The 16675-nt window shown below is 33.9% G+C and overlaps 1 protein-coding gene and 1 long non-coding RNA gene across 8 annotated transcripts; both read right to left on the reverse strand.

The window, feature by feature from the left end:
- Positions 1–1724: 1724 nt before the first annotated feature.
- On the reverse strand, positions 1725–2950 carry LOC114579914. Its single transcript, XR_003701165.1, has 2 exons — positions 2054–2950; positions 1725–1967 (listed from the first exon to the last, which is right to left on the reverse strand). It is a non-coding gene; the product is annotated as an uncharacterized LOC114579914 (long non-coding RNA).
- A 182-nt stretch (positions 2951–3132) lies between these two features.
- LOC110111554 (60S ribosomal protein L32-1) lies at positions 3133–9087 on the reverse strand. Of its 7 annotated transcripts, XM_020843473.2 has the most exons (5): positions 8698–9018; positions 6253–6431; positions 5228–5547; positions 4139–4553; positions 3133–3510 (listed from the first exon to the last, which is right to left on the reverse strand). In XM_020843473.2, the coding sequence occupies exon 4, from the start codon at positions 4548–4550 to the stop codon at positions 4149–4151; it is 402 nt and encodes a 133-aa protein (XP_020699132.1). In that variant the 5' UTR covers positions 4551–4553; positions 5228–5547; positions 6253–6431; positions 8698–9018; the 3' UTR covers positions 3133–3510; positions 4139–4148. The 7 variants fall into 7 exon arrangements, 6 of the variants coding, with proteins under 6 accessions (XP_020699132.1, XP_020699135.1, XP_020699130.1 ...); XR_003701196.1 differs by lacking the exon at positions 4139–4553 and having other exon boundaries at positions 8698–9087; XM_020843476.2 differs by having other exon boundaries at positions 3133–4553; positions 5228–5531; positions 8698–9013.
- Between the last annotated feature and the right edge of the window lie 7588 nt (positions 9088–16675).

Genomic DNA, 16675 nt, shown 5'->3' on the forward strand with positions numbered 1-16675 from the left:
CGACTCTGCCGCACCGGGGAAAGTGGAAGTGATTTTGTAAGGGCTTCTCTGCCTAGCTATGGGGGCTAAAGGAGAGACACTTAGTTTAATACAATACTTTAAGGGTGCCTCTGAGGAGTTGACGTAGGTCAAGGTTTGACCGAACCACTATAAATCTGGTGTGTTCTTTCCTTTATTATTTCCGTATTTAATTTCCACATTATGTTTTCTTTGTGGTGAATTTTAGTTTGGTTTAAGTTTTGATTTAAAGATATTTAAAATACCAATTCACCTCTCTCTTAGTTAGCATTGGGCTAGTTCATAAGGAGCGTAACATCCCTAACGAACTTTCAACACTCTCCAAGTGTAGGCAGAGAACCCTTCATCCTTTAAAACTTCTCCAAGTGTAGGCAGAGAACCCTCCTGCTGTTCACACTCTTCGAGTGTCGGCAGAGAATCGGATCTCCTTGACAAGATCTTCTTACGAGAAATCTGGAAGGATAAGAGAAAAGAGTAAAGTAATCATAATTCACAAACAAAGATCCTTACCTTTGAGTACCAAGTGAACACTTCACGCTCCAGTAGTAAGAAATCTCCTTCAAACACTCTCTCACACTCTCTCCTTCAATCTCTCTTCAATTTGCATGAAGACTAGTCGACAAAAAGATTACAAGATAGTTTTAAGTGGACCTTTTATATGAAAGAAATGAAAAACTATCCAAAAATTTCAATTTTTCAAATATGTATGTACTTGATCATCTCGTACGATCATAATTTGTACGTACAAATAGTATAAAACTATTGCGTACGAACTCAATGTGCATTGGTACGAAATTACTTTCTACCCGATCATTGTCCTGTACGAACAAAGTTCATCCAATGCGAACAGTTATTTTTAAGCTTCGTTGAAAAATAACTGCTGGACAGTCCATAAGGTTAAGGAACAGAGGACATCTTCGTGGGATGAATGGGCAGAATCGTCTAGATGAACTATTAATTTCAAAAATCAGAGAACATCATCCAGGGATGAATGAGACTTTTCATCTAGATGAATAGTTCAAAGTGAGAAATTAGAGAACATCATCCAGGGATGAATGGGTAAATTCTTCTTGATGATCAAGACTTAGAAAATTTTTCTTCACTTTATGATCCTTCCATTACTCTCCGAGGGGTATAACTTACCTAATAGTGTCGTACGAACATGGTTCATCCTGTACGATCAGTATGAGAAATTTTGTCTTTTAAAGATCTCCCCCAGTGTGTGTGTGCTATGTTACTCAATTACAATCACACTTTCTCTGACTCAAAATGAACAAAATACAGACTCCAAATTACAAAATATTATAGTCAGATCTTTATTTGAAGTCCTCACCAATCTGAAGTTTGATTTCCCTGAAATGTTATTACTCACAAGAGCTAAAAAACAATTCTTCCAAAATGCGTTAGGAGAAATTAAGTAATCAAAACAATAATATTTGGAATTATCAAAATAATAAGTTGAAAGAATATAAAACATGAGAAAGCTAAGTAGCAACTCTCTTAACATTAACAATCTTTTCACTTTTCAAGAATTCAATCTTTGGCTGCCCATAACCAATGATATAGTAATGGATCAACTCACTCAATAAAGATTTAAACATCCTTTTCTTTTCAGAAAAGAAAGGTAAAATAGGATTCATCTGAAAAGGAGTAGGTGCAAAATTCAATGTCCAAATTGAGTTTTCTTTTGCACCAATAACATGAAGTGGATGAAAGAGATTCAAACTTTATACATGAGACATGCATGAAATTTTAGATTCTTTACAACCATTTGTTTTGATTTTATTTTAGTTCCTTCCACTACAACATTCATCAGATTATTCTGTTTGAGCATTTTAATTTTCTCAGCCCTTTACCTTACATCGTGGTTCTTGTTCCTCTTTTGAGATTTCATCATATATGGTATAGTAGAAGATGACCCCATCTCGATCTTGCTCAGATAAAAGAATCTAAGAATGATGGCAGATTTTCCCTTTTAGTTTGAAGAAAGCCTTTGGAAAATCAAATGAGAAAACTCTGAGGGTTTAGCAGTTACCTTGGTAACTTTAAATCCACCCTCCAATAGAGCCTTAATAGTTGTGGCAGACACAGATTCAACCTTCACCATGCAAGAATGTTGTCCAGATATTTTGAACTGAACATTATTTATTTATCAAAACTAGATCACTATTACACCAATAGAAGGACATTGATTGAAAGTCATGTTCACATCATTGGAGAAAGAGAAGACCAACTTTGTAAACATTATTTTTTAATTTAATAGAATTATATTTTAATCTTTAAAATTCACTGGCCCTTAAATATGACATATATCAGAAGAATATATTGATTAATGTTTTCTGAATCCCTAAGGCGTGATTACACTGAAGCTTACCAAAATGTTTTTAAAATTTTTAAAGCTCATTGACTATAGATATGGACCTAGCCTATGGAAAGAAGGACTATAAAAGTGTTCAAAATTAAAATTTAGAATTGATTTATATTGATTGAGATGAATTCAATCTAAATGACCTTTAGTTGGAGAGGGAATGGTTGAAGTTTGATTTCACTTTAGATTTTAGAAAAGGATTGAACAAGTACCCTAGTTCGAAGACTTTCAGATGTAGATGATAAAAAGTGACATAGATTAGATTTAAATTTAGATTTTGATGATGACATTGGTAAAAGAACTTTTTACAAGGGAGAAGGTTAACTTTGAAATTTATATTCTGAAGCCTGGAGTTAACATAGCCATGTAAGACTACGTATATGCAAAAATTCAAAACTATAAAATATGCAAAAGTGCAAAACTACAACTGAGAAACCCCTACTAGACTTAGGACCAAATCATTATTCCAATTGGACTAATCAGCTTGGTTGTTAGCAAGAAATCAATTAACCATGGGATGTGTTTATAAAAGTTCTATGTAGGATGTTAATCCATTGTGAACTATTCCTATACACACTAAGTGGGGGGGGGGGGGGGGGGGGATTGAAAGTTTTAAAAAACAAACTTTATCATTGACAGTTTTAAAAAACATACTTTAAACACAAAAGTATATATATTTTATTATTTTTTTTATTTTTATAAGTTAAAAATCAACAAAATAAACACCCGATGTGAAAGAAGAAATATGAAACAAATTTTTTATTTTGATGATGATGAATAGTTCAAATCAATATATGAACAAATAGATAATTGTCTGACAAATAACTTCTAGAAAATCAAAGTGTAGAAAAGTAAATTATATAAAAAATAGAAAGAACTAACAAGAATTTTATAGTGGAACTAAGACCGCTCCTCGGAGCCCTCTATGAGTTTTGCACTAAAACCTTAATGTCTCTCATTTAGTAGCCAAAGCTAAGTGAAGATGCCCTTACAATATTTTCACCAATCTTGTGAAACATAGGACCTTGAACTCTTTTTCACTCTCATATTGAAGGAAAAGAACATCGCACTCCTTTCTCCTTCCCAAAGAACTCCATGATCTCTTCTCCAAGCCCTCTCTATCTCTACAAAACCAAACAACCAAAAGATTTGAAATTAGTCTATTAAAAGATGTTAAATACAAGGCTACATAAAAAGCCCTAATAATTAATTTTTTTTGGACATTGATCGTACAATATGATCTCAGATTGTATAGTAAGATTGGTTAATATAGACCTATTTGTACTGTAGAAAAATAAGAAGCTATACAATCAGTTCAAGTCTTTATGTTGATTGTCCAGTACGATATAAAGCATCATCTAATATGATTTGTTCAATCAATTTAGATTATGATCCCATACAATTATTGGTGAATAAAATTGTCCCATGCAAAGATTGGGTCGTATAATATGATTTATTCAAATGTACATTATCCAATAAGATTGATCTTGTGGACCTAAAGCTATAATATGATTTATCAAATGTACATACCCTAAAGCTATACAATCAGTTCAAGTCTTTATGTTGATTATCCAATAAACATGAACTTTTTTTCTTTTAATTGAGAACAATTCATATTCAACAGAAGATAAAATTCAAAGAGTGCAACTACAGAAAGGCAATCTTCTAACAAAGAAAAAAAAAAAAAAGATCTGACTCTGATTCAAAGGATAATAATAAGTTCAAAAGCTTAAGTAATATAAATTCAAATGCCTGAAGTTCACTACTCATCTTCTTGGCTGCGTAGCCTAGCAAGCTTGTTGGTGACTACTATATCAAGCTGTGCTGCTCTCTCCACAATATCCTTACATTTTCTGGTTGAAACATTGTGTGCAATCTCAGCACAGTATTTCTTTTTGTGCATCAAAAGCAATTCCAGTTCGGAGACATTGTGAACTACAAATTTCTTGAACTTGTTGGGCAAAAAGTGGCGTGTCTTCTTATCAGAACCGTAGCCAATGTTGGGCATCAAAGTGCATCCTTTGAACTTTCTCCACACACGGGAGTCGATACCTGTAGGCCTCCTCCAGTTTGGCTTCATGCAGATATTGCCATCGCTTTGGGGCCTCTTAAACTTCTTCACGCGCTTCTTCACGATCTTCCTGTTGAGCAGCGGAACTGCCATTTTCTTCAAAGGATTAAGAAAAATCCGTGAAAAAAAAAATGAATAAGGCTGCTCTCTCAACTGCGCGCCCGTGTCAACCAATAAACATGAACTTGAAACTGAAACTACCAGACCAAAGCAAATAAATTGAACATATTATATTAAGTTCATCCATCAATTTCCAATCAGTCATAAGCTTCAAAAGTATATGTCTAACAATTTGATCGATCTAGAAGTAAGAACACGAAAAAAAAAAAAGTTTCAAATCATTACTAACAAAAAAATACAAATAAAATAAGCTTTTTACCAGTCTTATTATATTTACAGCAAGACATTCCTCTATGATGACATCAGGTTGGGGTGCAGCCTTCAAATTTATGTCTTTGATCCAACTAAGAATTCTTAGGAAAACTATGCTGTTCTTCTGGAAAGGAAGAAGATCTGACACCGGGACATTTTCCTGTTCTAAGAATTCTTAGTTGGATTGTTTTCATGAGAATTAAAGTTAGATAAGCCCTGAACGTATCCTACTATCCTCTCAAAAGCAATTTTTTTACACCCAAAAAGAAGGAAGAAGAGTTGGAAAGGAATACAAATATTCCAAATTCCTAATATCATCTTTTGCGTGAAACAGTTTAACTTCATTATGATGAAAACCAAAAGTGTAGTCTGTTCCAGAAAAAATTGACAAGAATCACCTTTTCGACCTTCTACATCTCTTCTCTCTTTTATTGTATCAGCCAAGAATTTGATCCATATCTTCTCATGGCTTAATGATGCTTGTCCATCTTCTGTAACTCCTTTTAGTATCGTCTCTTTGTTAATGATCTCAGCTATCTCAGGGAAGGATATTGTTAGTTTCTGATAAATGTGATCCCAATCACCTATTAAGCCTGCTAATTATAACATGAAGACTTCAGGTAAAGTCAAAGCTCCCATTAGGCGAGCTTATTTGCAACTTTCTGCACATCCATGTTTTAACAAAGTATTTGGCCAAGCCTCCTGCTGAAACTTCTGCCTGTTAAACTAAAGGGACTTAAAAGTGGAATGTACGACAAATATAAAGAAGAACAAATACATTTATACAATTATACTGCATAAAGAAAATTTATAGTGTTGTTTAGTCAGAAAGAATATCAAACAATGAGGTCTTACTTTAGACCAAGAAAAACTAGCAATAAATCAATTAGCCAAACAACAGGACATATTCTTTTTGAAGTAGTTGACAACTAGAATCCTATTACACCCTTAGAACTGACTTCATTCATGGGATAACCAAATCAAGAAACCATATCAACAGGTTAGGGATATGATCACAAAGAAAAACACCAAATATCAAAAGTAGGATAACTCGTTAATTATTTTTAAAGGAGGTGATCAAGTGGAATAATTTCCTCCAAAAACTTATGATCATCAATATCAGTGATGTAAATCATGAAAACAAATCAGTGCACCATCCATAGTAGCAAGGATGTCAGTTTCTATAAAGTCAACACCTTCTTCAATAGCTCTCTGCATGAAACAAGGAAGATGCTTACACTTGATGCTTTAAAAAGAAAATTATATTTAATGCAAATAAAGGAATTCTCATATACTTAGGAAATAATATATAAATTTCTAACATCATACTACATATCCTTGGTAAGACACATCCATATAGAAATCTTATAGTTGAATTAAAAATTGTGCGCAGGAACAATAGTTAATGTCATTGGTTGTTTACCATATAAGCATCCACTGTTTCTTCAGGAATTTCACCATTTGATCCTCTATGAGCTATATTGTATGGACGAAATGATTGCAGGGGTTCTTTATGCTTGTTATGTAATTTACTTGGAAGTTCATAGAATGGTCTCCCAATTGCCTCATCAAATAATAAGAGAAGAAGAAATGGAATAAACCCTGTCAATAAGAAGTTAAGGCATCCTCAATCTTGTTGCCGAATTTGCAATGTAAAATTGTAAGACTATGCAAGAGCAGCCATAAACGAATCCCAATTAGTCAAAGAAAGACAAGAAGCAAGAATTTGGTAGGATGCAGAAGCTCGTAATTGCAAAGGGGTCATTAAGCTAAAACACATAATGCCCCATTCAAAATTATATTATGATGGAGGGAGCCTCATTCCAGTATTATATAATTATAAGCCAAGGAGCTCAAAGACCTTCACTTTACTTCTTTCCTTTTGTTTTTGTCTCTTATTATGGGCTAACCAGATCCATTCAAATATGCAATTTTTTCAATAGATACCAGCAAATTAATTAGATAAAAAGAACATTCAGCCAGTAGACCTTGAGAAATATAGAGGAAACCAACAATTTTGCCTACTAAACAATTAAAAAACATGTATATAATGTTTGCGTGTGTGGATACTCTAAATTTTTATTTAAATTTTGATATTTAATTCGGATGCTCTAATGATCTCATTAGAAAACAAAAATTATTCAAATCATATATTTTGACTCTTTGGAATTATTTCTTAATGTTTAGCTCGCACACTTTTTCATAGGTTTCCATGATTTCCTTCATGCCCCGGGGATGGCGAGCAACATTAGCAACTTTAATGTTAAAGATGAAAATCAATACTGTGATCTTGAATATCTAGAAGAGACCTTGATCCATTCAATAAACACCCAACTAATCAAACAATAGGCGGGAATGAGCAGAAGATAATGGTTTAGAAGCAGGGAGAAAAACCCCCGACCACGAAAATTCGAACAAAGCGCCACAGATGAACGATAAAACCAAAAGCTAAACTTAGATAATCGAACAAGAAAGTTTACCAACTGAAAATCCATATGGAATGAAATGGAAGCGACAAAAAATATTGAATCTTGGATGCAAAGTTACCCTTTTAAAAAATGCAAAAGGAAAGTTGACATTGAAATTCTGGCAATCCCAACCTATTCAAGTTTCCTTCACACATTGATGATTTTTTAACTTAGGTTTTATCCTTTTGTATTTCAAGTATTGAACATTTTTTGTTTGTTTTTCTCTATTCATTTGTGGAACTTAACTGATCAGTAAATCATCCTCTGAAATCCAAAAAATATCACAAACAATGCCATAAGTTAGTTTTTAAGTATTCTAATTATTTCTACTGGTAGTTATCAATTGTTTTGTAAATGGAGTTTTTTTTTTCAACTAGTTTCTCCCTCTCATTCTTTTGAAACATTTTTGTGACAGAGGTTGGGTTACATATAAGGATCCAGCGGTAAGGTTCCTGATTGCATTAGCAGGGAATGATAGGTGAAAAAAAAAATGAATGCAAAATAGTGAGTGGAGAGTGAAAATCAACACAGAACGTTCGCAATCAGTTCCCACACCTTCATCTTCTAAACAAACTAAGCACTCGACATTAATGATTCGTAATGGTCGCTAAAAAAAAAACTTACTGAATAACTCAAAGCCATGATGCTTACACAACAATCCCTTCTGCTCCGAATCTACATATTTAGCTGCCTAATAAGGACTATTAATGGAAATTTAAAGAAAGTGAAGTGTATTGCAATGCACATTGTGCAGGAATAATGACAGAGAAGTGGAAATTAAAATATTAACAAAATTAAAGTGAAAATAGGCTTCGCCATTTATTTGATTGAGGAAATTTTGAAGAATAACCAAATTTAAAATTGTACACACTTAAATTTTAAGTAGAAAATCATAAAGGGAAATACACACGTTCCAATTTACTTTGTCAAACCAATTCCTTAACAACACCACCTAAACCAAACAGTCAAGATGCAACTATTAGGTAAATTACCAAAACATAGCCAAAAGAGGCTTTTCCTTTAATTAATTGTTTTTAACAATAACGTCAACCATTAGAACCATTTTTATTTTTGAGAGGGAGATCTTGGTGACAAAAATTGTCACGTGAATTTTGGGCAGTGCTATGAGGAGATTCAAAAAGACTAACTAAGAATAGAGATAAATCAGTAGACAAGTCATTCAAGCCTCATAATCCAATCAACATATTGAAGTAATGCAAAATGATGTCTGTTAACCACATAATCCAACAAAACTATAGAAGATGAAAAAAAAAGAGCCAGAAATCTGCCGACCAGATGAAGACAACCAATGACGGAATCACCCAACAAATAGTTGAAAGCATCTTTTCATCATACATACTCGAACTATCAATATTAAGAAGAAAAGAAAAGTGGAATACCGAATAGAGGATTTAACGCCTGCAGTCCTGCGGGGAGAGGCGTCGCCCGTCGGCGTTGAAGAAGCGACGAAGCCCAAAGGTGGAACCACCAGAAGAAGTGACGAAGGTGGAAGGCACTAGGCAGAGCCGTCGGCGTCGAAGGCGATCTCTCGCTCCCAGTTTTCCAGAGAAGAGAAATGGGGTCGGAGGCTTGAAGCGGCTGTGCGGGATCGGGATGAATGCTAGAGACGGAGAGAGCGACCGGTTCGATTAGGGAAAAATAAATATTTTAGGAGGGGCAGCAAAATTATAAAAAGGTCCTCTTCTAAGTTTTTTTTTTTTAGTAAAATGCTTCTGCTGACCCTTCTATGCAAATTTCCTCGTTTGGAATGGCCGACTCGCCGAGAAATTTATTTCATTTCCTTTTTCTCTGTATTCTTGTGTGTAAATTTGCTCGTTTGGAACGAATCCCCCTCAAACCTAAATGGTTCCGCCCCTGATTGGTGATTGCAGTTTGATATCATGGCTAAAGAGGTAGGGCAAAAATGAGATTAGTTCGCGTGCCTGAGATGGAGATCGCGAGAGTAGGATTTGGTATAATGTATAATTTTATTTAAAAAAGTAATTGATGAAATTTTAATATTATATATTTTAATTTATTCCATTAATAAATTATTTGATTTATCATCATAAAAATATAAATATTAAATTAAATTCATCATTTTATTTATTATTTTGAATTTTAAAAATATTATCAAAATAAAAAAAAATTTCGGGGGCGCTGCCCTCGAAAATCCCCGCAGGGGCGCTGTCCCTTGACCTCGTGACTTGACCAGGCAGGTCAAACCTTGTTAGAGGGTGCTATCCCCTTGGACCCCTAACATATATGCAAAGCATAAGATTATGTACACAATTAAAAAGAATAATTAGTCACTATAATGACTTGTATATTTTTAAGAAAAAAATTCCCTAGATTTTTAGCGACAAAATTAGCGCCTTTTTTGTGGCTAATATAAACTTCTCTATTATTTAGAGGCCTTACTAATTTTTGGTCACTAAAAGATATATTTAGCGACCAATTTATTTATGTCTCTATTTTTTTGGTCGCTATTGACCCATTTTTTGTAGTGAATTCATCCTTAGACGATCTCCTCTGGATTTTTAGTTTGAACTATTCATCCAGATGTATAGTCCCATTCATCCCTAAACGATCTCCTCTAGATTTTTAGTTTGAACTGTTCATCTAAACAAATAGTCTCATTTATCCCTGGATGATCTCCTCTGGATTTTTAGTTTATTCTATTTGTACAGATGGATTGACACCTTCGTCCCTGGACGATGTTATCTATTCTTTGAACTTGTTATTCATCCTATTTTTCGACCCAATGAACCTTTGAAATAACCGTTCGTACCAGATGAACTATGTTTGTATGAGATGATGATCGAGAACAAAGGAATTTCGTACCAATGCACATTGAGTTTGTAAGTAACAATTTTTATACTCTTCGTACGTACAAAATTCAATCGTACGGAACGATTGAGTACGCACTGAATTGAAAATTTTATAGTTTTTGGATAGTTTTTCGTGACTTTCTTATAAAAGGTCCACTTAAAACTGTCTTGAAATCTTTTTGTACGTTAGTCTTCGTGCAAACTGAAGGGAGATTGAAGGAGAGAGTGAAAGAGAGTGTTTAAAGGAGAGTTCTTACTACTAGAGCATGAAGGGTTCACTTGGTACTCAAAGGTAAGAATCTCCATTTGTGAATTATGATTACTTCACTCTTTTCTTTTGTCCTTCTAGATTTTTTGTGAGAAGATCCTTCAAGAAGATCCGGTTCTCTACCGACACTTGGAAAAGTGTGAAAGGATGAAGGGTTCTTTGCCTACACTTGGAGAGTGTGAACAGCGGAAGGTTCTTTGCCTACACTTAGAAAGTGTGAACAGTGGAAGGTTCTCTGCCTACACTTGGAGAGTGTGAACAGTGGGAGGTACTCTGCCTACACTTGAAGGGTGTAAAAGGACAACGGTTCTGTACCGCACTGGGTAGTGGTGGAAGAGAGTTTTTGTGAAGGCTTCTCCGCCTTGTTTTAGGGGCAAAAGGGGAGACACTTAGTGATAATAGTGCAATATCTGAAGTGGGAGACTTCAGGAGTGGATGTATGTCGTGTTTGACCGAACCACTATAAATCTTGTGTCTTTTATTTTCTACTGTTTTTTTACTTTATTATTTCTGTTGATCTGTGGTTGAAAAATCATTAAAAAAATTCATTAAAGTTTTAATCGGTTTAAAATAAGAGGAATTTTTAAAATACTAATTCACCCCCACTCTTGGTTAGCCGCTGGGACATAAGCTTAGGTCTAACAACCTAATTCATACTTAACAAGTTTCAACAAATTCTAGCAGTATCACTTTTGAAAATTTTTAAAAGAAAAATCCAACATTAATTTTATCAACTAGAAAACTAATTTCATCTTGTGGCACATCCTCTCTGATTTACCATAAAATCCATTTCTCTCTTCTCAAGATCTCACCATCTCCAATTTTCAATCTACCGCATTTATTAACCAAATTTTTTTATTATTTTAAAGAATATTAAGGTAAGTCTTTTTGGTAAATTTAATCTATTAATTTTAATCTATTAAAATAAGAGGAATTTTTAAAATCACAAATCTCTTCTAATAATTTTAATCTATTAAAACCATTATTCATTAAATTTTATTTTAAATTAAAAAGAAAATTTTTTGGCTCATGTTATTTTTTAAAATATTTCCATAGATTTAATTCTTTTTGATGAAATCTAGTTTTTATATCATTTAGTTATTACTATGTTAAAATTTTTTGAGATAATTTATTATAATTTTATTTTTATCCTTAGTTGTTTTGTATAGTTAAAATGGTTAAATTAGTTTAAATAATTGATTAACAATAAAAGAATGGCTAAATAAACATATGGGATTTTCCATGGTTTTTTTGTATTATATTCGATAAACTTGATTGCATTTGACAGGAATAAACCGAAATATGAAAAAAAAAAATATTTTTATTTAATTTGAGCTTATGTTAACCCATGTGGTAATGGTGCTTAAACTTATTAGATTAGATTTAACACAGTTATTTGAAGCTATAATGAGTTGATGTCTAATTGAGGATAATGGGCTTTAACAAATAAATTAATCATGAGACTTAGCTATTATTTATGTCGTCTACCAATTACCTTCATTTTTCTTAGAGGGGAGGTTCTAGTGTCTCATCCATAAGAGCATCTAACATTTATGCTTCTCTTTTAATGGCCAACATTATGCACCTAAAGCATTATAGGTCTCATCATTATCTTATAAACTTTTTCATTAATTTTGAGGGGTACTTCTCAATTACATATTGGCACTTTCTTTTCCTCCACTACAACCATCAAACTTAAATTCTAATAATAACATCCCCATCTTATTCACAATTATTTTTAAAAATATATTCAATATTTCTAAAATGTGTACTATTTTTAATGACTCGATCACCTATTATGATAATCCCACCAATTCATCTATTACTACTAAAATTATAAAAGTTAAGAAATACAACAATCACATAGTGAAGAATACATTAAGGGTGTGATCTTTAGGCCTCCCAACATATTGAAAGTTCAATAGGGATGTTAAACCTTAATGAAGTAGTCCCATGGCTAACCAAGGGGGGGGGGGGGGGGGATTAGTATTGGGGGGGGGGGGGGGTGAATTGGTATTTTAAAAAAGCTTTCAATCAAAAGCACAAACTTAAAACAAAATCAAGATTCGCCATAGAAATCAAAGTACATAAATTAAATGTGGAAGTAGTAATAAAGAACACAAAAATTTGTAGTGGTTCAATCAACTCCCTAGAGCCTCTTCTCCAAGTATTGCACTAAACATAGTGTCTCTTCTTTTGCCCCCACAGCAAGGCAGAGAAGCCCTTACAAACCTCTTTTCCACCGACCTTGGTAAGGTAGAGAACCTAACTCCTTTTGATTCCTCCAAAAGTCGGCAAAGAACCCAACTCTTTTTACTTCCTCTTGAAGCAGGCTGAGAACCTCGATCAGATGCTGAAGTAGACCTCTCTAGAACCCCCAACGAACTAAGGATAATGACTAGAGAAGATGATAGCAGATCCTTGCTTAGAGTTACCTTTATGAAACCCCTCACAAACTCTCCCTCATAAGATCCTCTCTCTCTCTCTCTCTCTCTCTCTCTCTCTCTCTCCCTTGCTCTTCTACTCCTCTTAGCTCTCTCAGGTCAGAACATCAGCAAAAGATCCCCTCTTGGGTGAAATAAGAGATCTTATATAGAAGATCATTAGAATAGCTTTTAGTTATAATCAATTGATATTATCATCCAGGATGATATCAATATCGTCTTGTACGATCAGTATAAATTTAGTTCAATCAGCCATGATGATTTATGACGATTAGAAGGTTTTTATTCATATCATCTAAGATGATAGGATATCTTCCTGTATGATTGGTATAAGTCATTAAATATCATCCAGAACATCACCCTGAATGGATGTCTAGATGACTAAAAAATAACTTGATCGTCCAAGATGATCACGTGATCGTCTTGGATGATTAGTTCAATTGAGTGCGGATCGTCTTGGATGATTAGTTCAATTCATTACATATCATCCAGAGTATCACCCTGAATAAAAGCTGGTTGATGTTTAATCATCCAAGAATAACTTAGTTTTTGAACTGATCATCCCGGCTGATCTTACGATTGTCCAGGACGATATGATCGAGCAATCAAACCTTAATTGTTTTCCTTAATTACCAGATTAATTTAGGCATAATTAAGTTGCTTCATCCAGAATGATGTCCTGGATGATGTCCAAAAATAAAAGCTACCTAAATAGATTTGGCGACTGATTCTTTCTGACTTGAACCTATCATTTCGGTTGATATTAATATCATATAGGATGATGCGCTTAATGATGGCTACCTTAACTAGGTTGCCCTAATTAAGATTTTTATTTTTAATTGATCATACAAACCGATTTGTAGATCATCCCAGATAATGTGAGAAAAAAATAGAAAACTCTAAAAACAATCAGAAAAATTCCCCCAAGAGTGTGTGTGCAATGTTACTTAGTATCAGAAACCACACCTTTTATAATCGACTCAAGAAAGGAAAAGTTTACAAACTGACTCAGACCTAGTCTACCTAATCTTGAGCTGGTTCAAATTGTAATTTGATCTTATGGACCTAAAATGTTAGTAGGCAAGGTAGTCGTAGAGAAACATAAGTGTTTGCTATCATCAAAATTCTTTTTCTTGAATCAAATTCACAACAATCTCCCACTTTTTGGTGATGGAAAACACATAAATCATTAAAATAGTTCAAAGCAGTTTAATGAAAACAATGTGAAGAAAAATAAAGTTCAACTATTTAGCATAAAAACATAATAGAATAAATAGTACAACTACTCAAAAAATAGTACAAACTAGAACAGTACAACTACTCCCCCTTTTGACATCACAAAAAGAGGAGGGAAAAAGAAAAATAACACATAAACTAAAAAATAGGAGAAGACTAAAATAATGAAAACATACAAAAAGAAAGACGGCCCCTAATCTTCCGAAGGATAAAGTGGTGGTGGTGGTGGTGGTGGTTATGGCTAAAAGTAACTGGAAAGAGTCGAAAACTACTCCCCAAACCAGGCCATATCCAGGTCATGTTGGTGCTACTGGTGAGCTACGTAAGAGTCAAAGCAAGCAACACCCTCAGTATGTTGCTGCTCCTATACATTAATATAGGTCTCAAACCATGTCTCCCACTAGTTGAACCGCTCCACCAACTAATATAACTGAGAGTGCCGGAAGAGTGGAGCAGGTCTATAAACAGGTGCAGGAGCTGTCTCCTCCTCAGCTTCCTCGTTTCCCAGGTGAAGATGAATACTGTGAAGAACATGGAAGGATTTCTTTGAGTAGAAGGTAGGCTGAAGGTTTGGTGGGACAAGATATTGGAGATTGTATTTGGATTCTAAGATATAGGCAATGATATGTCTTAGGGTAAGATTGCGCTTCCTACTATGTCCTGGATTGTAAATACTTGTTAGATGCTCAACGTATCAAAAAATTTAATAAGAGGCATTAAATTTATGACGGGGCAAAAATACAGAAAGTGGTGACTGAAAGGAGTGGAGTGATAAGAATGCGATCACTAGCTTTTGGAATAATAGAAGTGTGAAGGATATGTTGGATTACCCTGGCATATTTGAGTAAGTTGCTAAACTCTCTAATGTAAAAGGGAGTATTGATGTTACTTAAAAAGTGATTGGCCAAAGCTCAGTCATAGTCAGGATCGAAACACAGGGTGTGGAGTTAGCCTCCTGTGGTAGACAATTACAGGAGCTCTTGACAGTCCTATTAAGTGATTTTGACAGGTTGTCTATTCACATAGGACTAAAGAGGGGTGAAAGAGGAATTGATGCGAAGGCTAGAGAAGAACTCAAATAGTAACTATGAATTAAATGGAATAGTAAGAGTAAGGAGGAAAGTGAGAGTAGTATGAGTAAACAGATCGAGGATAGCATAGGATAGAATGTACGGGTTGATGGTCCGGGATACAGTGATCTCAGCTATTTTGTATCTCAGATAGGCAGATTGATCGGCCTCCTCTATGAAATAAGGATCCAAATTTACCCTCGATGAGCTTCCAAAAGGTATGCGAGACCTCTTTCTGCCAGCCATAATCAAGAAAATGGAGAGTGAGCAAAAGTACAAGAGGTTTTAAGAAGGTTTTTGTGAGAAAATCCTTTTGAGATCCTCAATATAAAAAAAAAAAGGATCTGACCATTCAGGACGATCGTAGAATCGTCCAGGACAATTGGGTGCAATAATTGAATCCAGGATGTTTGGTAAAAAAGGTGATAAAGTCATCCAGGATGATTAGACATCATCCGGGATGATAAGATACACGTGATTGTCCTGAGGAGTCAAGCTAGACAACCATTGAAAAAGAAGATCATCCTGGCTGATAAGGTGGATCATCCAGGATGATGCATAATAATGAATCATTCCAGCTGAATTTAAAACATTTAAAGTATTGTCACGTGTATCATCCAGGATGAATAGGTAGATCATCCAAGATGATCACTAATAATTGATCATACCGGTTGAATTTAAGGGGTTTAAATGTATTACCATGTGTATCATCCAGTATGAACAGGTGAATCGTATGGGATGATTACCCACAATTGAGCAAAGATTAAGAACATCATCTAGGATGAAGAGTATCATCTGGGCCAATCATAATAAGTAAAGCAGGATAAGATAAGATTGTCCAAGATGATAAAGTTTCATCCAGGATAATGATAAATAGAGAAAACATATCAGATGTCAGATGAAAGGTTAGGAGTGGATTGAATGCATCGTCCAGGATGATGGGACCAAAAATAAAATTCAAGAGGTGGATGGAGATGATCAGAGAATATCTCAAAAAACATAAAAATAACAGTAAAAGATAAAATAAAAATATAGGAAAAATAGACAAAATAAAATGTTTTATTATTATTTTTTTTAATTAATTAATTATTTATTTAAAATAAATAAGGCACAAATATGATAAATTCTCCAAGTGATTTAATTTAAATACTTGTAACACCAATGAGTTAATATCATCAAAATCCAAAAAAAATTAGAATATCCAATCCTATTAACCGTAGCTCGAACTTCTCTCAGGGCAAAATTATCTTTTAAAAACAAAATAACTAACTAAGAACAAACCAATTGGAAAAGAAAAAGAGATTTGTTCAAAACTTGGTCTAGTAAGAAAATATCTTATATAATAATAAACAAAAGTAATTTGTCACAATCATAAAATTTGAAATCAAGCCTTCAAAAATATCAAGTGACACATGTATTCTTCTAGGATTTAAAGGTTTGAAAAACAGGGAAGCTTTATTTTTGTGGGCTCACTTTATGCCTCATGTTAATTGATTGGCGCACTTTGTGCATCTTTTAATTTTTGATAA

Source organism: Dendrobium catenatum, unplaced genomic scaffold (genome assembly GCF_001605985.2).
Source record: "Dendrobium catenatum unplaced genomic scaffold, ASM160598v2 fragScaff_scaffold_716, whole genome shotgun sequence".
Lineage (NCBI taxonomy): Eukaryota > Viridiplantae > Streptophyta > Magnoliopsida > Asparagales > Orchidaceae > Dendrobium > Dendrobium catenatum.